At 36.9% G+C, this 23949-nt stretch overlaps 5 protein-coding genes across 5 annotated transcripts; 2 read left to right on the top strand and 3 right to left on the bottom strand.

Moving 5' to 3' along the window:
• The first annotated feature begins 2979 nt into the window (after positions 1–2979).
• LOC149039825 (oncoprotein-induced transcript 3 protein-like) lies at positions 2980–4232 on the top strand. Its single transcript, XM_089182090.1, has 3 exons — positions 2980–3168; positions 3266–3567; positions 4052–4232. Exons 1-3 carry the CDS (start codon positions 3047–3049, stop codon positions 4147–4149), a joined length of 522 nt encoding a protein of 173 aa, XP_089038216.1. The 5' UTR covers positions 2980–3046; the 3' UTR covers positions 4150–4232.
• A 2020-nt stretch (positions 4233–6252) lies between these two features.
• LOC149039824 (ZP domain-containing protein-like) lies at positions 6253–10708 on the top strand. Its single transcript, XM_089182091.1, has 5 exons — positions 6253–6549; positions 7905–8310; positions 8508–8687; positions 9578–9885; positions 10605–10708. Exons 1-5 carry the CDS (start codon positions 6351–6353, stop codon positions 10706–10708), a joined length of 1197 nt encoding a protein of 398 aa, XP_089038217.1. The 5' UTR covers positions 6253–6350.
• A 1683-nt stretch (positions 10709–12391) lies between these two features.
• On the bottom strand, positions 12392–14898 carry LOC113683274 (melanocortin receptor 4). Its single transcript, XM_027200497.2, has one exon. It carries the CDS (start codon positions 13864–13866, stop codon positions 12937–12939), a length of 930 nt encoding a protein of 309 aa, XP_027056298.2. The 5' UTR covers positions 13867–14898; the 3' UTR covers positions 12392–12936.
• Positions 14899–17276: 2378 nt separating this feature from the next.
• On the bottom strand, positions 17277–18651 carry LOC149039823 (adrenocorticotropic hormone receptor-like). The gene has a single exon (XM_089181461.1). The coding sequence runs from the start codon at positions 18649–18651 to the stop codon at positions 17713–17715; it is 939 nt and encodes a 312-aa protein (XP_089037587.1). The 3' UTR covers positions 17277–17712.
• A 1507-nt stretch (positions 18652–20158) lies between these two features.
• Positions 20159–23908, bottom strand: LOC113683276 (ZP domain-containing protein). The gene is made up of 7 exons (XM_027200500.2): positions 23752–23908; positions 23354–23476; positions 22821–22946; positions 21841–22246; positions 21266–21445; positions 20809–21107; positions 20159–20259 (listed from the first exon to the last, which is right to left on the bottom strand). The coding sequence occupies exons 1-7, from the start codon at positions 23906–23908 to the stop codon at positions 20159–20161; spliced, it is 1392 nt and encodes a 463-aa protein (XP_027056301.2).
• Between the last annotated feature and the right edge of the window lie 41 nt (positions 23909–23949).

The following is a 23949-nucleotide window of genomic DNA, read 5'->3' as shown; positions in this document are numbered from 1 at the left end:
TGTGGACAAATATGTTATAACAGTGTTCTAATTGGTCAACTGTCGGGGCTAATGAACCAGACAAAGAAAAAGTTACATCATCCCTGTTGTCGTTCATTCCATCATTTCACTAACAACTAGGACAATAACGTCCTATGGGGAAAACTTTTCAAGCGGCCGATGTACAGTTTGACGACTTTATTCCTTTGACAACCTGTTAGTTTACTAAAAAAAAAACAAAAAACAAACAGACGTGCTCGGCTCTTTTGATGACGATATCCCTATGAACCAATGAAAAGTTGAGAGAAAAAAAATGTTTTCTCTGTATATAAAATGGCCATGATGTCGAGCTTAAATTTTTATTTTTGAAGCCATTCGAGTTCTGAGGCTGTGCGTTTTGAAACATGAGGGTTGTTGCGGTAATAACGTTGGTTTTCGGCTGTACCAACCTTGTTAATGGTTACGAGGAGTCCCTCGATGGTCCTACGGCAACTGAAATGGGACAAAGCAGTGATTTTCTTCATGGAAAAACATTCATAGAAGACGAATCGTCTGGTGGTTAGTATACTTGTTAACAAGGTACAAAAAATGACTGACACGATTCTTCGCTTTTCAAGACCATTTATTTCTTTATTATTATTTTTTTATCAATCTACTTCGCACATCTGTCTTTTTCGCTTAGCCGTTGTAAAGCATTTTACAGTTTCCTCTTGTATTTGCGGCTAAGTTACATAGCACGGAGACTTTGTTGATGAAGTAAGAGATAAGAAGAAGAAATTTGAAATTGCCTGTTTAAGTTATGTATCTCGTGTTGGTTGAAAATTTTCTTTAGTTCCCCCAATCATCCCGTGTATCCCCAATCCCTGCAAGAGAGGAGCAAAATGTCTGTCGATCTCTGGGAATGATTTCACTTGTAAATGCCCGGCGGGCACCACCGGAAAAACTTGCAATAAAGGTAAGCAAGGTGCTTGAAGATAAATATCATCTTTCACATTTTCTATTCATTTGAATGAGGTGGTTGTCAGTACCATATAATCGTGTCCTTATGTGAAGGCCACGTGAAAGATCCTTAGATGAATGTCAAGTATAGTTCTTAAATATGACATATTTGAATAAAATGGGGTATTTTTGTGGTTTTTCCTCTGTTTTGTTGACCCGTATCGTTTTTCTGTTACGCCAGATCCCCCAACTGATTTCAAGATAAAGTTAAAACGAAAAATTGTCACCAAACGACATCTGGACACTGTTTGCGTACAACGCGCGTAATATTCATTTCAGTTGAACTGTTGTTACAGATGTCGACGAATGTGCAAACAACAATGGCGGATGCTCACACGATTGCAGCAATACAGATGGAAGTTATGAATGTCTTTGTCCTGATGCAGAGCTGTCATTAGCTGATGATAAACATACTTGTGAAGGTAAATTGCAGCCGGAAAAGCCCGGAAAGAACTTAAAAATCCAATTCAAAGCATAGAAATACGATAAGACGAGTATATCTACAAACTATATTTCATTTGAAATAGATTTAACTATTTTTCGGCTTTCTCAAACTCAATGGGAATGAAAAAACTAATTCTTTCAAAAGAAATTATTTCAGAAAATGTGTTTCGAAAAAGATATTCCCTTGCTATCAAAGTTAACAGAAAATAAGGTTTGTGCCTTTGTATTTATTCCTAACTCTTTGAAGTTATCATAAAAGTCCATATAATGACAAAAATTCACCTCGTTTATTTCTGAAAGCCCGAGGAGTTACCGTCCAATGTCTGCCAAACCATATGTCGCACCATCACTAAAGAAGGCAAAGTAAAAACAAGTAAATTATCTGAAGCGTGGTAAACTGCAAGGGACCAGGTCGCAAATGGTATTAATTTTGCCTCTGATCGGTTAAGATGGTAGCAAAGAATGAAATAAAACCAGTATAAACCAAGCTTGCTTGCCGCAATGGATTGAAAAATTATTGTTTACAACTAACACAGTTTATCCTTTTTCTAGCTCAAGGAGTCACTGTGGATTGTCGTCAAAATGACGTGTCCATTAGTATCCCCAAGCCCATACTCAAAGGAACGGACAAGGAACATCTACGCCTCCTGGACCCGAAGTGTGGAGCAACAGAGACTAAAACGCATTTTGGTCTCAAAACGCCGCTGACTGGCTGTGGCACTAAAAGAAGGCACACCAAGGCCGCCATTGTGTACAGTAACAAGGTCCTGGAGATTCCACTGAAAAAATCTGATCTCATCACACGCGTCAGAGAGATTGAGATCCCATTCAGTTGCTATTATTCCAACAGCAGATTGGCTACGGCTGTTGGATTAAAACCAAAGAACAGAAAACTGGTCTTCATGGAAAAAGGGAAGGGAAAATTTACAGTTGTCTTGGAGATATTTCACAGTCAAGGGTAATGTTAAAGGTCCTTTTGAGTTTCTTAACTCCCTTAAAGTAACTAATAACGAGGAGCCAATGAGATTTAACTACTCCAACTACGGGAGAATAACTGCAACCCTGTAGTTTTGTTTGAACATCTGCTTATTTCTTGAGGTGGTGGCTAAGATCACTTAGTGTGCGGAGTAAAGGTTATCGACATTTGAGCAGTTATCAACTCCGTTTACCTGCTTTCATTCCTCTTCTATTGGTTCTTGTCCAATTTTTTTTAATGAAATATGCAGATTATTGAATGTACGGCGTTCACGCGTTAATCGCTCTTAAAATTTGCAACACTTAGATTGTGTTCTATGCTGAAAATCATTGCAAACGATGATTTTAATACCAGGTTCTAGAGATCTTTAAATACCGTAATTCGTTCATGGCAATAAAAAGACCAAACTTCAACTTGTTCGATCAGCACATTGACAAAGAAAAATGACCCAAGGGATCTTTTCTGTATTTAAGCTTTCCTTATAAAATATAATAATGCAAAATAGAATTCGTCTATTTATAGACAAGTTATTGAGTTTAAGCAAAAAAAGCTTCTACATGTATGATTTTATTTATCTTTTTTTTTTGCAGATTCACCACAGCGTACGAATCCGATGATTTTCCTATATCTTTGAAACTCCGCCAAAGTATGTTCGTACAAGGAAGAGTCGACAGCAAGGATAAAAAGCTATCAATTTTGCTTAAAAAGTGTTTTGCCACGCCCACTGCTAACGAGAATGATGCCACAAAACATGATATCATTTCTGATGGGTAAGCCTGTTACATCAGTATCTCTCTTTATGGAAATAGGTCCAAGGTACGTGCACCTGGTTACTTTAATAATTTATCTTTTTTTTTCATCTTACAGCTGTGCTGTCGACGATACAGTCCAACAGCTTCCCTCCCCAGTAGGCAAATCTCGTTTCAGCCTCGAAGCCTTTCAGTTCGTCAAGCAGCCCTTCGTTTTTGTACACTGTCACGTGGTTATCTGCAACGCATCTGACCTCAAGTCGAGGTGTGCCCGAGGATGTGAATCGGGTGGCCGAGTGAGACGCGAGCTTGGAGAACAAAAGGTGTATTCGCTGGCACAAGGACCAATAACACTAGACTATCAGAATGCTTATGAACAAGAAGATGAAAAGAACACTAATGATAAACCTGCCAGAGAAGGTAATTTGAGTAAGCTCACCACTATCTTTACTGATTTGATGTTTGGCAATAGTACAAGCATTCTTACAGATGGAAATTAAGATCAAACTAAATCCTCTTGCTTCTAGTTTTTTGTAAAATGGGTAATATGTACTATCCAGGGCAAGTTTCATGATCACTTTGATCTAAATTTATGAAAGAAAAGCTCGATTCGAGCTCACAACCAGCCCAAGATATCAGCTCAAGATTCGTAATGATCACACCAATAACAACAACAACAAATTTAAGAACCTTTAGCTCAATAAATGATTAAAATGAAGATTCATAATTTTTCTTTTATCACTGTGATGACATTTAAATGAACGACATCATTTGTTTTACTTTGTGGGATCACCTTCTTTCTTTTATTTTATGACAACTCCAATTTAGCTTTAGTTTTATTTTGTTTTGTTTTTTGTGCGTCAAATTTTAAGTAACAACTGTGAAATTTCTTTTGACTTTTCAGCGGATATGAACATCCCAATCCTTACTGCTCTGGCCGCCTTTACAGCTCTCACTGTGCTCGGTTTAGCGTTCACAGCAAGGAGAAGAATGTTAAAATAACTCTGTCAATTTCAGTGCAAAAAAGAAATGGAAAATTCCTGTAAAAGCTTCAGTTTACCGAATAAAAAACTGTTGTTGAACTATTCCATGGTGTTTTTCGTCTTCAAACTTCTTTGCTGTGGGCGATAATATATATTTTTGCGTCGCACTTGCAAACCAATCCTAACATTTAAATCTACTGAAGCACGCTTTAGTAAACTATTAAACCACAGGAACGCTCTTTTTATCTCAAATAATAAATGTTCAACTCTTTGTTTACAAATTCCAGATTATGAAAACTCCGTAGGTCCAATAGAAAGAGAACATTTTTTTCTCACTGAAGTTGAACTGGTCCTGTAGACCTGCATAGTTAAAGAAAGTTGAAACTCTTGCCTCTTTCGTACCCTGACAGTCTTATCAACTTGCCGGGGTAAACCTCGCTGTGATAGCACACGCAGAATGATAGGACAACCTGATAAAAGTGTTTGCCGCTGAACGTACCTGAATAAGAGAAAATTGCGAAAATATTATTTTCCCCTTATAAACAGTTTGCTTAGCTAAAGCTCCATTCTGGAATTTACAATAGATGGTAACAAAAATTTGGTATACATTAATTTAAACCGCTCTCGCCCATTGATCAGAAGTCAATTTAGGTGGACGTAATATTTGCTCGTCATGACAGGGTTTGCATTTTGGCAGTTAAAGGGGAATTTTCTCAAAACGATTCAATTCTTGGTAAAGCGTGGGAATAATACAGCCTTGGCTAAAAAGGACCGCTCTTTACCTTGTACCTGCTAAGCAAGTGCAGGGTTTCATTCTTTACTTTACAGTCTCGCTACTACGATGTGCAAATTTCGTAATCACCATAGTTTATCATACGTCAAAAGCTTTCTTGATTTGTCTATTGTGTTTTAAGGACAAGTGCTGACATGGAAATTGGGCTTTTAACAAGAATAGATTTACTCGTGACCAGAGAGCCAGAAAAGCGTATCTTTCAGCCTAAGAAAAACACAAATTTGAGCAAAAAAGACATTATTTCGCACAAATAGATTTACACTTCGTTCATCCAGTCATTTTCCCATTATTTCTCTTTCAACATATTTTTGATAAAATTTTTCGATATTATCTAATACAAATCTTTATTTTCCAATGCCGGACATTTGTGTAATTTATATCATTTAATACAAAACTGGCGTAGGCAAACCGCTGGAGTAGGAGGACTGGGCGAAAATAAACTACCAAGGTGCAGTAATTAAGGCAAACCTCTCTGTAACCAGGTTAGGTCTAAATTATTCTTCTTAATTTTTTTTTCTCAGTTCTTTAGCGGGTGGTATTCGACAACTCTATAACCAGTCTTAAGGCTTTGTAACACCTTAGAAAAAGCACTCGAAAAGTGTTATGGCGGGAGATATGAGTGTTGCGAGGGGCTTAGTGTTGTTTGGTAACTAACAGCACCAAAGTTCAACTGCTCTTCACAGAGTTTTGTTGCGCTCACTCAAACTTGTATGTGGGTTACCGGCCACATAAATGCAAATTCCGAAAAAATGTTTCAATAGATATAAGCCGAAAGAATTTGATTTATTTATTGCATATTTTTCTCTTTTTTCTAACTACGCAGTAGACAATTTTGATCGAAACTAAGAACTGAAAAAACAGCAAACGCAAGCAAAAATTTTGTGCAGACTTTTTTTAACAAACAATTTCCTAATGGAAAAGAATAAAAAATCACATAGCTAATTGCGTTGTATTCTTTCATAATTTCATCTCTTTATTTTGATAAGAAAATTAACTGCTGGAAAATTAAGGACGAATAAAGAAGTTTTGATACATGAATGATTTCAGTGGATGTCGACCGTCAAATTTACGCCACTTTCAATATCACCTTGTGTTACTAGCTTTTCCATGCTATTCATTACTCGAGAGGGAATTACATCATTCTTTTATTTCTCCATCGCTGTGAACTCATAGTTTTGTTTCACCTGGAAATTGCGCATGCAGACAACTGTGAGAAAGAGCATTTTTCGCAGTTTTCGGTCATTTCAAAGCGAAGAAACCTTTTCTGTTGGATGAAACACACCTTTCTGGACAATAAAAAGTCGCGAGAAGATGCCCTTCTGTGCTTTGTAGAAAAAAATAAGATGTCCTCGCAATGATTAAACAAGGAGTCAAACCCCCTCAAAAGAGACGAGAAATCTGAAAATTTATCGTCTTTAGAGAGGACCATGACGTTCAATTTCGCAACTGTTTTGATGCTTTGCAACGCTCTCTTCGTGAATGGCAAAGGTCTCCTACAAACAGAAAAAGATCAGATTGATACTGCTGACCTGCTTAAGCAACTGCAAGAACCTGAAGATGATTATTTCCCTGGAAAAATTGATAACCGTTTACCTCATGAAATGTTCCTGGAGGACTCATCTGATGGTAAGAGCACTATTCTTTTGAATCCAGTCACTTTCTTTATCTCTTGGGCAAACTTTCAGGAGTCAGCACCACTCTTAGTTCCATTATTTCTTAATCATTTCGATTTTCGTAACCAACTGATCGTTTGTCCCATCATATCTTACAACAACAACAAAACAAAATAGAATAGCTTTCCTCGTGATATAAATTACGTTCAATATCAAGTTAAATTATTCAATCGTTAACTTTTATTGCTCATGTGTACTAGCTTTAGATTTCAGGCTCAGCTACATAAAATGATCAATGCGGCTACAAAAAAACGAAGGAATGATCGTCATATTGTCTTATTTTTGTCTTGAGCGCTTGTTGGAACAATTTGAATGACCTGGGATTTCAACTTGTTCCCTACGATTTGAGAGGCTAAGGTTGATTTATATAATTAATGTCCTCGGTGCCAATAGTGTCACTAAACCCCTTTCGAAAAAGAGATAGGAACTTGATAGCGATAGTTCTGAAGATTTGTGGTTGATGATCAGATTGTAAATAAAAACTTCGGTTGTTTGACTTCTTGCACTTTCTTAGAAGGATATTCTTAATTACGTGCATTTCGATTGAGTATCGTAAAACTGCAGACAGCGCGGGAAAACGCATGGAGCAAGTCGTGATTTGTTTCACTTTTGAATCTTATTGGTTGAGAGAGTGGACCAATCACAGAGCGAAGTAAAGCAAAGCCAAAGGAATCCCGGATTATTCTCGAAACTCGATTGAAATTGACAAAAAACTGAATTATCTGAAGCGTGGTAAACTGCAAGCGACCAGGTCGTGAATGGTATTAACTTTGCCTCTGATCGGTTAAGATGATTGCGAAGTATAAAGTACGCACTACCAGTATAAAGCAAGCTTGCTTGCAGCAATCGATTGAAAAATTATGAAACGAATATCTAAGCGATCCTCGCAGTTATGAACACTACTCGATGCTTGAGTACTAGTGAAAATAAGACCCGAAAAAAATCCGGCCTCCACTACTTCAATAGTGTTCATAACTGCGAGGATCCCTTACATATTTGTTTCTTCAACCGAAGTTCACTTAAATAAGTTTCATATATTTACAGCCATTCATTTACCACTTCGAGGGTTTATTTGGAAACAAAATAATAACCAGCTTCCAGTTGACTTGTTAGCTCAGTTGGTAGAGCACTGTACCTGCATTTTTTTTTCAGGCCTTGTTTTCACTTCTACTCAGGTAATGTTCATAACTGCGAGGATCGCTTACATATTCGTTTCCTCAACCGCAGTTCACAGTTCTAGAATTTCTTACATTTACCGTAATTTGGAAAATTATTGTTTACAATTTTCAAAATTTATTATTTTTCTAGCTCAAGAAATCACTGTGTATTGTCGTCAAAATGACATGTCCATTACTATCCCTAAGCCCATACTCAAAGGAGTGGACAAGGAACATCTTCGCCTCCTGGATCCGAGCTGTAAGGCGACAGAAACTCCCATGTACTTCAGTCTCCAAACGCCACTGACTGGATGCAAGAGTTCTCGCAGATCATCCAAATCTGCCATTGTTTACAGTAATACGGTCCTAGAGATTCCCCTGAAAAACTCAGATATTATCACACGCATCAGAGAGATCGAGATCCCCTTTAGCTGTTACTATTCCAACAGTGAAATCGCTGCAGCCGTTGGTTTCAAACCAAAGAGCAGAAAACTAGTCTTCTTGGAAAAAGGGAAAGGAAATTTTACGGTGCTTTTGGAATTTTACCATAGTAAAAGGTACGAAAGAATAAGCGTATCAGTGTAGGTTTGTAGTGGTTTGATGATCGATCACTTATATTATCTCATCTCGGGTGGCTAAAGCTTTTTATCGATCTAAAGTGAATATGGAACAAGGGCTAAATAAATTTTAACCCTTGAAAAATCACAAATATTCAAAGTTTTTTTCTTAAAATAATTTCACCAATCTCTTTTAGATACATCAAGCCATACGGTCCTAAAGATTTTCCAATACCTTACAAACTTCGCCAGCAAATGTACTTACAAGGGAAAGTAGATAGCAAAGATAAGCGGCTGTCAATCATGTTTGAAAATTGTGTCGCCACGTCCACTCCTGACGAAAAGCACGCTGTAGGACTCCAAATTTTAACTAACGGGTAAGTGATTAATTTCTCCACTTCTCTCAAAAAAACCATTACTTTATCGTATGGAAAAATGATGAGATTACGAAGAAAAGTCAATTGAGACAGAGTGCATTTTAGTTGATTTGTTTTTTGTTCTTCTCTTGGTAACAACAATTTATTGTCGTGAAGAGAGAGGCTACTTTGCTATTTATTCAGCCCAGAAATTAAACCAGAAAAGTAGCGACAGCCCATCAAACAGAGAAACAAAGGAGCCGGTCAGAACTCCAGGTAGACAAATGGAGCTCGATACGTTCAAAAGCATCAACAAACTTTATTTAACTCCTTTCTTATTAATAACATTTATGGATATATTAATGATGTAAATGAAAAATAACGCGCTTCTGATCGGCTGAAAACGAGTCCATTTTTCCATGTAGCGCGCGTTGTTAAAATTTTGTCTGTCTTGACTATCTGTGCTGCTCTTTTTCACTTAAATTATAGATAAGTAATAACATTGTTTCTCGTGAAATTTGGAGCTAATAGGAACATGTTAATTTTTCAAAGACTACGAATTGCACTCGCCCTACGGGCTCGTGCAGTGAAGGAACGGGAAATGCTCGTGTTTGATACTAGCCCTTCGTTAGAGCTCTGAAGAAGGGCTGACGCTCGAAACTTCAGCCTTTCAAATCTTTACGGTGGCCAAGTTATGTTTTAACTCAGTTTTTAACATTAAATTACCTGCTCTCCCACCGACGCAGCACCACAGTTTCTTTAGAAACTTACCCCCTTTATTCGTTAGTTCTCGTTAGCTAAGAAAAAGTCCTGTGCAAGGCTGAGAAGAGTCAAACGAGATAAAATTTATCTCTGTGACCTTGTGTGTGGTAAAAAACATTTATTTATTTTTTTATTTCCTCTCTCTGCAGTTGCGCCGTTGATGATACCGTTCAATTTCATCTCGCTCCCACAGGTTATTCTCGCTTCAGCATGGAAGCCTTCCAATTTGTTAAGCATCCCTTCGTGTTTATTCACTGCCATGTGGTGATCTGCGACGCATCAGATTCTCAGTCAAGATGCGCCCGAGGTTGCGTGCCGAGTCCGCGGCGAGAGAGACGCGGGATCGAAGAAAAACGAGTCTATTCGTTAGTTCAAGGACCACTAACGATCGATGACTCTTCGGAAGAATTTGAACCATCGAATGACGAGACGGCGCAAAACCCGCCGGAGATTGAGGGTGAGTAGAAGTTAAACGAGTAAAAACCCTTCGCTCATCTTGACTTCAAAACGATTTAAGTTTACAGGTGAAAACCTGGATAAAGATACGAACTTGTGATGTAAGATGAACGTGCTAGTTCCCATTTAGAGGAAGGATATATTTTGACTTGTTCATAGATTAATTAGTGGTGATTAAAGCCATAAATCATTTTTTTCCTCGATCAGTTGTCACATATCACCATGTTATGAGACAAGGATCTCGCTTTCATTACGAATAAATAAATTGCGTTCTTCTTTATTTCGGTGTACACATGAAAAATCGAAAAAAAAAATCTCGTTAATATCCGCGTTACAAGTTATTGATTACAATTGGTTATTGCGTACAAGTTATTGATTTCTGAAAGAAAAATTCTTTAACGCCCAAGAGAACATAAATTAGAAAAAGCTGATAAGAACGGTAAGTTGAATGATTAATTTTAATTTTCCCATCAAATTAGAGTAGTGTGAATATTATATAGAAATTAACCGTTTTTTTGGGCTTACAAACACAACTACGGTTCAGTCGATTAAAACAGGGATAATTAAGGATGAAAGAGACTGTCGCGCACTGCAGAAGACGAAGTTTTTGTTGATAAAAAGAATATACTTAGGCTTTTTAAGATGTGTAGACTATTATGTGTCTCCATTGTAACAGAGGTTAAGAAGCTTTAAACTATCATCATTTCTATTTCATTTCAGTTGAAGTCAATATGCCGATTGTGGCCACAATGGCCGCTGCGACAGCTTTTACTGTGTTCGGTGTCGTTTTTGTGGCTTTGAGAAGCAGACCACACCAGAATTGACGACTGGCAGCGTAATTCTTGCTAAACTTGATAAAAATCAATAAAATCTTTCTTAAAACCTTTGTGATTTGTATCACGGTAGTACATAGAAATGCAAAACTTTGAGCCATACATTTGAGAGAATTTCTCTACGATATCTTCCCACATTAATCCTCTGTCATACAAATTTTTATGACGCTAGTTTAGAGAATTTGGTGTTGGATCGAGTAATAAATAAATCCCCTAACTGATATTTTTTAATAAAATACAAGCAAAAAATTGCTCGCTCCCGATTGACTGAAAACGAGTGCATTTTTCATGTAACACAAGTGCAAAGTTGTGACAAGAAAGCAAAGTTATAACACGAGTGCAAATTATAGATAGCACGCGCGCGCTGTCAAAACTTTTTCTGTCTTGACTTTACTGCAATGCGTTTTTCATGAAAATTGTTAATAAGTATTGACATGAGTTCTCGTGCAATTGGTTTAAACGAGTGCTTGTAAATTTTTCAAGGACTACAACTTTACACTCGTCCTGAGGATCCGTGCAATTTTGTTGTCTTTCAAAATTTACTCGTGCTTACTAACACCATGTTGCACTCGAACATGCATGTTGTTACCCATACTTAATCTCATCACATATATGCATGATATTGTATAGATATTCTAAAGAGAAATTCTGTCTTCGTAATTCATGGAGGGTTAAAGAAAAGAAAGCATCATTTGTTTATCTCTGACAATAGTCGCTCACACTCTGCGTATTGCTTTCTCCTGACAATTATTTTTTTGTTATCTTTCCTTCACTTGTTTTAAGATCCCTTTCACAAAATAGTAGCCTTGGTGGGAAGGAAAACCTAATGAAACAAATGATAGCTCGTTTCTAGAATAATCATGCATCTTCCTGCGTTGTCAATGTTGTTAAAAGTACTTTAAACATTATTCCAGCATATTAGTTCCTTTATTGTGAAGATTAGTTCAGGCACTGAGGTAAATTTTTAATCACCTAAAAAGATGAAAAAACAAAGCATTTCTTAATACAGAAACAATATGTTTCGCTGAAGATCTTCTAGCCATCATGGGCGAAAAGGAATAAAACTGTATAATTAACCTTTAAAAAGGCTGCTACGTGACGAGGTAATACACTAGTGTAATTAAATATTATCAACTGAATTGATAACGTAAATTGGACACCGTAGAGAGTTTTAAAGCTGACATTTCGAGCGTTTGCCCTTCGTCAGAGCGAATGGCTAAGGGTTTCGCAATGTCAGCTTTAAGGCTCTCTACGGTTGCCAATTTACGTTATCAACTCAGTTGAATATAATTAATTGCCCTTTTATACCCTCCCAATGACGCAGCACCACTGTTTTTTTCGAGAACAACCCCCTTAATGCACCGAAGGTTGATTGTTTACTTCAAGAGGATTCAAGGGTTAGGATCAGCGATTGTGTCATTGTAGTTTATAGAAATGTAATTCTTTGAGGTGCGCTTGAGAATCTCATTACGATTTCTTTACAAATTAAAGGAGATTAATGCATCCTGTGGTTCTCCTCTTATCTTTGACAATCTGTACATTGCTTTTTTCATCTTCTCTTCAATATATGTTTGGTTCCCTTCAATATAATGGATATTGATAGCTTCGGTGAGAGAGAAAACTTAATGAGATATATAATGGCTCGTTTCTAGAATATTACTGCACCTTCAAACATTATCACTATCGCTAAAAGTATATTTAATCATTATTCAAGCTCATTGATTCTTTAAGACACATATTATTATATCGTACCAGCGTCTTCGATAATTGAAAGGAAATGACCACTAAAATAACTCATCCGCGTAAATAAGTCGCAACAGCTGCCAATGGCTAAACCCATCCTTCCTGTAGGCGGGATACACGAACGAAAAGTAAATTTAAATATAATAGCACACTTTTGGGAATAACTTGTACTTTAAATATATTTTGAGAAATTTGAAATAAATTTTCCAATAAAAATAAAAGCTGGAACAAGTCATTTCTTGAATGTGAAAACAATGTGTATTGCTGCACAGTTGCACTCAGTGCTGTCAAATCTGAAGATCTAATCGTTAGCAAAACAAATAGAACTACATAATTAGGCGTGACAAAGCTGCTACGTGACAGTGCTTATTTGTTAACTTGAAGGGTAGGAGGAATTAATTACTTTATTTGAATATCAAAGTGTTTTTTTTTAAAAGAGCCTGATGTTAAACGTGACTGAAAGCTTCCTTCTGTACCTATCCGAAGCGAAATATTTCACAAACCATTTTTCTCACCATTTCACGAAGCTCGCGGTATCGCCAACAATAAATGAGTGGGTTTAGGGAGGAATTTAGTAGCACCAAAAACAAGGAAGCGCGATTAGCAACCAGAAATGTCATTTTAAATCTTTCAACTAACATCAAAACTGAACAGGCTAAATTTGGAACGTAGCAAACCATTAAGACAATGTAGACAAGCAACGCGCTGATGGCGGATTTCTTTTCCCGAAGAACTTTCACGACGTGGTCATTTTGCAATTGGCACTGGGTCTGAATTTGATTCCTGTGATATCTTGCAATTTTGTAAATATAGATGTATATTGCAGTAGATACGGCAAGTCCATGTAGTTGAGCTGCAACAACAACTGCAAGGTTATAACGTGGTATTGAGATAAATGCACTTCCAATAACAAAACTTATCAACCACACGGTCATCAGGACGATCCATACCCGCTTTGAAGTGACAAGTCCTTGGTATCGTAGATGGAGAGAGATGGCCAGAAATCTATCTACAGCAATTGCGCTTATGGTGAAGAACGATGCCGAGACCATAGTTAATATAAGGAACATAAAGAGACTTATAGTTGCTGGGCAAAGCATGTGAACTGTTTGGTTGTGGTTTCCATTTGCTTCCTTGTACAAGACGATCGCAATAATTGCACCTAACATTAACTGCACAATTGATCCTACTGCCAAGTCGGAGACGGCAAGGTTTATGAACAACTTTCTTAAAGTTTCGGGCAATGACGACGCTTTCCACAGAGCACGGATAACAAGTAGGTTTCCAAGAGTTGCAATGAAAGAAAACGCGAAAGTTAAGACGCAATAAGATAACATAAAAGTCCTGTGATAACGAACAAGTCTCTCGTATTCTTCCAGTTTCTCTCTGCAGAGGTCGGTAACCATATTGAATGGTTACCGACTGAATGAATGGTTATTCTCACTTGTTTTTCAATAAATCATATCCAGTTTTTGACGTTCTGTTCAAGGCTCTATTATGAAAATTTGCATGGCGAACGGTAATTATCAAGAACCGATTTTATAAACGCTTTTCAAAGCAACAAAATTTTTGACACTGAACTATTATCCGCGGAAGAGTTTTTTCTTAAACGAATTATGCAGATTTAGAAGTAGTACCTGCTCTTTTCGGTGGCTTCGTCAAATAAAATGTATGAAGGAACAAAGTATAATGTTGACCAACCTCTAGATGGATGAAACACAAAAGCAAGTAGTTAAATTAAAGCTGTTTGTTTTATGCTAATAACTCATTTCGATCTTCCAATATTATAAGACTACATTTAATACATGCAAGCTGTTATCCATGGGTAAAATAAATGCAGTTAGATGAATATTTTCAAATTAGAGCTGATTAGATGCACCATAAAACAAGTTTTTCTCCAGCGATTTTCGACAAATGAATTTAATACCTCGTCTGATTTTCCCGTGAAATCTTCGTAAACCTAACGCGTAAACAATTACTTGGACAAATATTTTGGTGGAAATAACGTTAACGTACCAACAATTATTCCATTGTTCCGGCTGAGCTTTGAGCTTAACTGCGTATAATAAGCTAATGTGGAAAACTTTGTGGTGAAAGGAAGAATTTTCTCACAGATATCGAAAAGAATAGCAATGAATGGAAGTTTAGAATGCCACATTCAAGTCTGAAATCCGTGCGTTAAATATACGAATTAAGACGCTAAAAGCGTAAATAAGATATCGATGTTAAACAAATTTTCTAGCTTTTTTAACATTTAGGCTCTGTTTATATGGTTTCGGAGGGTTTTAAGGGGGGCTGCCAGCTGCAAAAGCTGTCTTTTCACCAGTCTCTCTCGTGACAGCTAGGCAGGTTAGACGCCTCTTAAAGTCCGATTATAATAATGATGATGATTATTATTATCATTATCATAATTAATTTCATTAAAATTATTATAGTTATCATTATTATTATATTAGACAAAATTTGAGCCTTCCCGTCTCGGGCAGGCGAGCCGAAGTATTTATATGAGAAGTTGTCCCCCCTGACATGGCTACCCTTCTTGCCGAGGCAGGACAACTCGACCTTCCGAGACGAGTTCGACATTTTCTTGAAAATGTTTAGTTGAGGCTTTCAAAGAAATAGATGAAAAGCTAGCCCGGTCAGGGAAACTCGGGGGGGGGGGGGGGGGGGAGGTTGTCATGGTTATCCGAGACCATGTAAATTCTCCTCAAACCGTTCGAATTAAAAAAAGAAATATGGGTAATTTTTTTTCTTTCTTGTCTTTCAATAACGCTGACTACCCTCTTGACAACTTCGCTAGTCTTGAGTTATCATTTTGCGAGGAAATAATATGATAGAGGCAAGAACAAGAAGAGATAGTTTCAAGTCATCAGATAAAAATATCATTAATGAATGAATGCCTGACAAGGGGAGGACGAGGGAAAAATTTGGAATTTAACACAAGCATGAAAGTTTGGAAAGAATTGTTTAAACTCAGTAATCATCCGAAAGGACAAAATCTGACACAAATTATTGTTTTATGTGCAAAACATTTAACGAACAGTTGAATTTATCATCAGTTTTTTTTTCAATGTTCATTTCGTGTGTGTATGTTTACATTAACACTTTAAGCAAAATTTCAAAACTTGTTAATTAGAATCTAATTCACCCTTGTTGTTTGGCCAGCTTTCGACTGAATATGTAAAATTTCAAAGCACCTGTAACGTCAACAAATACTTACTTCGATTGGTCATTTTCAATAAGAAACGCATTTATTTTCGCAAGGTTCAAGATGGCATTAATACGACTTTGGGGCAAGTCAGGCGTATTAAGACTTCCAAAAAGATGAACATAAAGAGGAATTCTTCAAAGCACCTTCCATCAGTTGTTCAATTTCTTTCCCAGTGACTCCCTTCTTGCTAGAGAACGATGTGAGCAAGGATATGGTTTGCTTACTGTGGAATTCAGTCGAGAGATGAGATGTAAATTATATTTATGAACTGTCAATGGTAGCGTCTTTTTCGCTGGCCATTGAAAAGATACCGCACAAACAACAAATTGTGCATACATGTTTTTTTTTTCGTAAGTTCACCAACGCCAGTAATATTTTTGTTGTTCCGTTATTTTGAAAGTTATTTCGCATGATACAACAGAAGATTCAAAATAATGCGACAAATCTTTCACTAATTCAAGGGCAGAACAACTGCCGGTAGTCAAACGCACCTCCTTGCTAAGAATGTAGGCGGGGAAACACGAACGAAAAGAAAATTTATATACCAAAGCATGCACACTTTTGGAAATAACTTGTGAACAATCTATATTAATCTAAGTTTATTTTGAGCAATTTCAAATAAATTTCTAATCAGAGAAAAGGATGCTAGAACAATTCATTTCTGAAATGTGAATAAAATGTGTATTCTGAACTGTTGCACTGTCCTCTTGCTAGAGAACGACATGAGCAAGAATACAGTTTGCTTACTTTGGAATTCACTCGAGAGATGAGATGTAAATTATATTCATGATTGTTTGATAGCATCTTTTTCGCTGGTTATTGAAAAAGATAACCCCCAAGGCCAAAACATCTGAACGTTTCGTATAACCTTCACTGATAAAAACGGACTTTCATCCACTAAAGGAACTCTGTTCGAACAGAATGTCAGCTTCTCTTAAAGTTGTTTGATATTTTTTTTAGCCATTTTGCATTAAGATCCAAAACTAAGAGAAATCTTTTGACGTTCGAAGAAGGACACAATGATGTCAATACTACATTTGAATATCAAAAGGAACTTATTTGTTGACAGCTGGCAGAGGAAGAACGTGGAAAATCATTCAATTATCTCTCGCCTTAACATTTTCTCCAAAGCAACTCCTTCATTTCTGCAATATCCCGCTTCAATTTTGGCGGGTATCTTAGAAAACCACATCAGAGACTTCAATTAAGAACGTGGTGAAATGAAAAATCGATACTCAGAAAAATATCAGTGCTTGTACGTAAAATTTGTGGGAAATTTCCTAACCTCTCTGACCAAAACAAAAACATAAACTTATCATATGTAGCTCCCAAGCGACAGCTTTAGGTGGTAGGGACAGCGACTGAGTCTCTTCCATTTTTTATCATTCGAATACATCTCTGACAATGATACTAAACCCGCCTTCTGATTTAAATATTTTCGAAATTCTGAACAACACTTTTGCCGTCCTTGATACCTTCGTCGTGTGAGGTATATTTTGTGGAAAATCTCTCCAACCATGTTGCGGTAAAATTGACCATAAATTTCGAATTGGAAAGAAAGGTGTTTTCCTCTCATTAGGCTCTGAGTAATAACTCTGAGTGACGTAAGGTTAGTTAAGTTCAATAATATTTCCTGATCTAGTTTTCTACTTCATTTCAACTCATCGGCACCTAGAAAATTTACATCGAGCAAACATCAACCAAGTTGGTCGTTATGATTAAAAACATAACAATCAAAGCACTTTTGATATTCTTTCCGTAAGGCACTGTAATAAAAAAAGCTTGAAAAAAACTACATATATACTTGACTATTTGAGCCCCTTTTGAGCAAATTGGTTTGTTTTCTGTGACATATACAAATAAGATTGTGCATGCATAAGTTTGTACTGCTCCAATTATCTTGACGAGTATGATATGGCCTTGGGCATTTTACACTTGAACCTGTAAAATTAAGTTCTTAGGGTACCTAGTGCTTAGGGTTTCGTAAGATAAACGTTTATTATCAAATACACACGGTATATCCTCAATGTGAATCAACGCTTTATTCATTCGATGGTTGCGTGGGAAGCTTGATGAGTTTCTTCATCATGCATTTCACGATTTCTCGAAGCTCGCGATATCTCCAGCAGTAAACGAAGGGGTTGATTGATGAATTCAGAAGAACGAGAAACGAAGAGACATGATGCGCTGCCAAAGATGTGGATCGATAATGGCTCACTGTCAGAAAAATTATAGAACACAAGTTTGGCAGATAACAAGCCACAAAAACAATTTGAATAAACAAGGAATTTATCATTGACTTCTTTTCTCGGAGAGCTTCCATCGCTTGACGATTTCGAAAATAACATTGGTCAAGTATCTTAATACGATGATAACGAACGACTTTGCAAGTGTAAATGTAGACAACGGTTGTCACGAAAAGTCCACCAAATTGAAAAATGGCTACCACCAGATGATTCTGCGTAGGAATGGAAATGTTTACGGGGAAAGCGACGGCAAAGCTTGTCGACCACAAAGTGATCAAAAATGTAACAGCACGACCAGGAGTAACGAGTTCTCTGTATCGCAGGTGAAGAAATATCGCAAGAAGTCTATCCACAGCGATGGCGATCATCGTAAGGAAAGATGCGCTGGTGAGAAGATATATGCAAAAATAATTTACAGTCAAGATGATGGGACATAAAAAGTCAGAGCTGTCTCTTTCATTGCTTTCCTTCTTCAAAAGTTCTAATATGACTATACCATACATAGGCTGAGCGAGAACGCCCACGCCAAGATCAGAGGCGGCAAGGCTTAGATAGAGTTTTTTCAAGGTACTTGGTATAGATGATGCTCTCCATAAAGCTCCAATAGCCAGGATATTGGCAAAGATTGCCACTACAGCAAACGCCAAGTTCAAAATGGCAAAAATGAGAACTGTAGTCCCATAAGAATGCACAAGTATTTTATATTCTTCAAGTCTGCGTCTGCAGAGCTCCATGCATTTGAGTTAGGGAAACACAAACCCTTTGCCACCCGTTTCTTCAAGATCACTTATCTTCCACCGAATCTCCTGCATAAAATTAAAAGGTAATACAATCGTCTTACAACGTAGAAAATTAATTCACAGAACCGTGATAGGGCACCTGTTTGCATCGGCCGATCGCTGCAAGTTCTTATCAACGTTGAAGAGCATCTTTTGTTGCTCAAAGTTTTGCTTTGGTTTAAGATTTAAAGTTACCTTTTCTTGATTTTCTGCTCTCGAGTAATTTATCTTGTTGTCAGACGAAAGAAGCGACATCTCGCCACCCACCCCAAGAGCTCAAATACACATCAAGAGAGCTTTTGACGTAGAATGGACTATTCTTTATCATGAAATTTGCACATCATGGTAGCCCGACTATAATACAGAAAATGACACCCTGTACCTTCTGAACAGGTAAAAAATGAAGATCAATCTTGTCAACAAAGATTGTATTAAAACCGAGTCTTATCAAGTATTAAATCGATTTGGGGATAGTCTCCATCAACTGCCAAAATGCAAAACTTGTCATGAAGTGCAAATATCACGTATCCAATGTAAAAGGTGCAACATTTTAAGTAGGTAGGCGCATACTTCATTGTTTTCTTCAAGATTTTAAAATTCAGGGTCAAATCTTTTAAAACTATGATTCTGTAAATAAAATGTCTGATTTCAGTTTTAAGTTTCAAAAGCGATTGGAAAGAACACAAGAAAAAAACGATTCACATTTCATTACGAACTACAGGGTTGCGTAAGTGGAAAGTGTCTAAACTTCCTATGATGGGGTTAATTTCCTAAGAGAGATTGCAAAAGTCCTGTCGGTTTTAATATGACGGAAATGCTGAGAAAATATAATTTTCTTTAGCAACGCTGGCTGTCAGAACCCTTTTAGCTTCAATCAATACAAATTTATCATTTCTAAGGCACATCTTCGGAAGGGGTTATTTTTGCCCGACAGTAATTAAGAAGCTTGTTCGGGTTATTGGTATGGTGTAATTGTGTGCATTACTTCTAGAAATTAACAAAATCAGTAGATATCTATCTTCGCGTTTTGTAGAGAATAGTCCAACAAAGGATACGTTAATCCAAGTTCACTTTTACAAGAATTGATGGAATAAGTCGAAAGTTTATTAACCTCAGATGAAATTTTTAAATCTTTAGAACGGCGGTACTGAGTTGTCATACACGAAATTCGTGGGTTAACAATGAACATTGATCATTTTAGAGAAAACAAAGGTTCCTACGAGCCAACTGTTAAAATTGGTTTTCAAACTATTCGCATATCATAATTGGAAAGCGCGACGTTATATCGAGTGTCCAGTCCCAACAGTGAGTCCTACATGCTGTGATATGGTCGTACTTATAAGCACAAAGTTTCATAGACAGGAATAAACTCGGGAAATTTCAACAACAGTTTCTTCTTTACTTGGTAAACTGAAGCTTTTACATTAATTTTCTTTCTTTGTAATCTATAAAATTGACACAATTAATTGAGCTGTCGCCTTCTCATCGCCGTAAATGCCATACCGAGCACAGATAGAGCTGTCAAGGCGGCCAGAGCAGTAAGAATTGGGATGTTCATATCCGCTGAAAAGGAAAAGACATTCACAGTACAGTCGTTATAGAAAATTTCCAGTGTAAAGTAAGCTTATTTCTGATGGGAATTTCTTTTAAAGGAATTGACAAGGAAGTAGTCGATCCACACAAATTTTACTTTATCAACTTTAAAAGTGTAATGTTTTCATTGGGATTAATTTTTGTACGTTTAGATTATCTGTCTGTGATGATGGAAGAAAAATATTTTGATTTCCTTCATATCTTCGGCTTTAGCTTCGTAAATTTAATTTTTTTTTATATTACTATTATCGGATCTTACGCTACTAGCTTCTCTTTATGCTTTTAATTAATCGGAAATTAAATTTTCCAAAGCTGAATATTGGGCTAATTTTGTATTAATTTTCTTTCATCTTTCCGTGAGTTCTGACACCAAAACTTAAATCAATAAAAGAAGTCTTGATTTTAATCAAAGTTATAGTCGTAATGCTTGTCATATTCTCATCCACTATTCCTTATTAGACCGTTTGTCCTAGAGCCAACCTTTAAAATCAGAAAAAAAGTTAGGAACTCACAAATTACCTTCTGTGGCCGGTTTATCATTAGTATTTTTTTCATCTTGTTCAAAAGCATTCTGATAGTCTAGTGTTATTGGTCCTTGTGCTAGCGAATACACTTTTTGTTCTTCAAGCTCACGCCTCACTCGGCCACCCGATTCGCATCCTCGGGCACACCTCGACTTGCGGTCAGATGCTTTGCAGATAACCACGTGACAGTGTATAAAAACGAAGGGCTGCTTGACGAATTGAAAAGTTTCGAGACTGAAACGAGATTTGCCTCCTGAGGAGGGAAGCTGTTGGACTGTATCGTCGACAGCACAGCTGTAAGATTAAAAAAATGATGAATTAATAAAGTAACCAGGCGCACGTACCTCGGACCTATTTTCCGTTTGTAGGAAATGTCTTTTCAATGTTATGTAAAATTGACGAAAGATTTTTTAGGGCAAGAAAAGAGAAAGATACTGATGTAACAGGCTTACCCATCAGAAATGATTTCATGTTTTGTGGCATCACTCTCGTTGGTAGTGGGCGTGGCAAAACAATTTTCAAGCAGAATTGATAGCTTTTTATCATTGCTGTCAACTCTTCCTTGTACGAACATACTTTGGCGGAGTTTCAAAGAAATAGGAAAATCATCGGATTTGTACGGTGTGGTGAATCTGCAAAAGAAGTTATTCATGCGGAAGCTTTTTTTGCTCTAAATCAATAACTTGTCTATAAGTAGACGAATTTTATTTCGCACTATCATTTTCAATAAGGAAAGCTTTTGAAATAGAAAAAATCTGTTAGGTCATTTTTCCGTGTCAATGTGCTGATCGAACGAGAAATGCAAGTTGAGGTTTTGTCTTTTTATTTCCATGAACGAGTTACGGTATTTAAAGATTTCTAGGACCTGGTATTAAAGTCATCGTTTTCAATGATTTTCAGCATAGGACACAATCTAAGTATTGCAAATTTTAGGAATGTTTAACGCGTGAGCGCTCCTCGTTATTTGTTATTTCAAGGGAGTTAAGCTAAAAATGAGTTAAACTCGAAGTGAGCCCTTTAATATTACCTTTGACTGTGAAATATCTCCAAGACAACTGTAAATTTTCCCTTCCCTTTTTCCATGAAGACCAGTTTTCTGTTCTTTGGTTTTAATCCAACAGCCGTAGCCAATCTACTGTTGGAATAATAGCAACTGAATGGGATCTCAATCTCTCTGACGCGTGTGATGAGACCAGATTTTTTCAATGGAATCTCTAGGACCTTGTTACTGTACGCAATGGCAGCCTTGGTATGCTTTTTTCTGGTGCCACAGCCAGTCAGCGGCGTTTTGAGATAAAAATGCGTTTTAGTCTCTGTTGCTCCACACTTCGGGTCCAGGAGGCGAAGATGTTCTCTGTCCATTCCTTTGAGTATGGGCTTGGGGATACTAATGGACATGTCATTTTGACGACAATCCACAGTGACTCCTTGGGCTACAAAAAGAATAAATTGTGTTCGTTGTAAACAATAATAATTTTTCAATGGATTGCCACAAGCAAGCTTGGTTTATACTGGCTTTACTTTATACTTTACAGCCATCTAAACCGATCAGAGGCAAAGTTAATACCACTCACGACCTGGTCGCTACAGTTTCCCACGCTTCAGATAACTCACTTGTTTTTACTTTGCCTTCTTTAGTGATAGCGCAAAATATGATTTTGCAGACATTGGACGGTAACTCATCAGGCTTTCAGAAATGAACGAGACGACATTTTGTCATTACATGACCTCCTATGAGAACTTCAAAGAGCTAGGAATAAATACTAAAGCTGAAACCTTATTTTCTATTAACTTTAATAGCAAAGGAATATCTTTATAGAAACACATTTTCCGAAATAATTTCTTTTGAATAAATTAGTTTTTTTATTCCCATTGAGTTTTAGGAAGCCGAAAACAGTTAAATCTAATTCAAATGAAATGAAATATAGATATACTCGTATAATCGTATTTTTATGTTTTACATTGGATTGTAAAGTTATTTCCGGGGCTTTTCCGGCTGCAATTTACCTTCACAAGTGTGTTTATCATCAGCTAATGACAGCTCTGCATCAGGACAAAGACATTCATAACTTCCATCTGTATTGCTACAGTCGTGTGAGCATCCACCATTGTTGTCTGCACATTCGTCGACATCTGTGAGAACAGTTCAACTAAAATTAATATTACGCGCGCTGTGATTGGTCAATGCTTAAGATCCGTCAAAGACCGACGTCATGAGAGCCTCCTCCTTTGTTTTGCCCAAAATGCCGCACAGCTTGCAGAATAGGTGTGTTGCTATTGTACGCAAACAATGTCCAAATGTCGTTTGGTGACAATTTTTGTTTTAACTTTATTTTGACATTAGCTAAGGGATGTCACGTAACAGACAAACGATAAAGGTCAGCAAAATGAAGGAAAAATCACAAAAATTTCCCATTTTATTCAAATATGTCATATTTAAGAACTACACTTGACATTTATCTGAGGCTCTTTCACGTGGCCTTCACTTGTAAAATAGATGCAAATAAGTAGAACAAGTGAAAGATGATATCCTCGCTTACCTTTGTTGCAAATTTTTCCGGTGGTGCCCGCCGGGCATTTACAAGTGAAATCATTCCCAGGGAACGGCAGACATTTCGCTCCTCTCTTACAGGGGTTGAGGATACACGGGAAGAATGGGGGAACTAGAGAAAATTTTCAACCAAAACGAGATACATAAAGTAAACAGGCAATTTCAAATGTCCTCTTCTATACCCCTTATTTCATCAAAACAGTCTCTGTGCTATGTTACTTAGACGCAAATACAAGAAGCAACTGTAAAACGCTTTTTTACGGCTAAGCGAAGAATACAGATGTTCAAAGTAGATTGATTAAAAAAAAATAATAAAGAAATAAATGTTCTTGAACAGCGAAGTATTATGTCACTCATTCTATGTATCTTGACAACAAATATACTAACCACCAGACGATTCATCTTCTATGAATGTTTTTTCATGAAGAAAATCAATGCTTCGTCGTCCCATTTCAGTTGCAGCAGCGTGATCGAGTGACTCCACGTTACCGTTAACAAGGTTGGTACAGCTAAAAACCAACGTTATTACCGCAATAACCTTCATGTTTCAAAACGCACAGCCTCAGAACTAAATTGCTTCCGAAA

Source organism: Pocillopora damicornis, chromosome 9 (assembly GCF_964200805.1).
Source record: "Pocillopora damicornis chromosome 9, jaPocDami1.2, whole genome shotgun sequence".
In the NCBI taxonomy this organism is placed as follows: domain Eukaryota; kingdom Metazoa; phylum Cnidaria; class Anthozoa; order Scleractinia; family Pocilloporidae; genus Pocillopora; species Pocillopora damicornis.
This window is presented reverse-complemented; position numbering and strand designations above follow the sequence as displayed.

What these genes read in the sequence shown, in the direction of transcription:
- LOC149039825 (XM_089182090.1), top strand. Translation starts at nt 3,047, where the DNA reads ATGTTCGTACAAGGAAGAGTCGACAGCAAGGATAAAAAGCTATCAATT. An exon ending in CATGATATCATTTCTGATGG is followed by an intron (nt 3,169 to 3,265) that starts GTAAGCCTGTTA and finishes TTCATCTTACAG; the next exon opens with CTGTGCTGTCGACGATACAG. An exon ending in TGATAAACCTGCCAGAGAAG is followed by an intron (nt 3,568 to 4,051) that starts GTAATTTGAGTA and finishes TTGACTTTTCAG; the next exon opens with CGGATATGAACATCCCAATC.
- LOC149039824 (XM_089182091.1), top strand. Translation starts at nt 6,351, where the DNA reads ATGACGTTCAATTTCGCAACTGTTTTGATGCTTTGCAACGCTCTCTTC. An exon ending in GAATTTTACCATAGTAAAAG is followed by an intron (nt 8,311 to 8,507) that starts GTACGAAAGAAT and finishes AATCTCTTTTAG; the next exon opens with ATACATCAAGCCATACGGTC. An exon ending in AAACCCGCCGGAGATTGAGG is followed by an intron (nt 9,886 to 10,604) that starts GTGAGTAGAAGT and finishes ATTTCATTTCAG; the next exon opens with TTGAAGTCAATATGCCGATT.
- LOC113683274 (XM_027200497.2), bottom strand. Translation starts at nt 13,866, where the DNA reads ATGGTTACCGACCTCTGCAGAGAGAAACTGGAAGAATACGAGAGACTT.
- LOC149039823 (XM_089181461.1), bottom strand. Translation starts at nt 18,651, where the DNA reads ATGGAGCTCTGCAGACGCAGACTTGAAGAATATAAAATACTTGTGCAT.
- LOC113683276 (XM_027200500.2), bottom strand. Translation starts at nt 23,908, where the DNA reads ATGAAGGTTATTGCGGTAATAACGTTGGTTTTTAGCTGTACCAACCTT. An exon ending in CGGAAAAATTTGCAACAAAG is followed by an intron (nt 22,947 to 23,353) that starts GTAAGCGAGGAT and finishes CTGTTCTCACAG; the next exon opens with ATGTCGACGAATGTGCAGAC. An exon ending in TGATAAACCGGCCACAGAAG is followed by an intron (nt 20,260 to 20,808) that starts GTAATTTGTGAG and finishes TTTCCTTTTCAG; the next exon opens with CGGATATGAACATCCCAATT.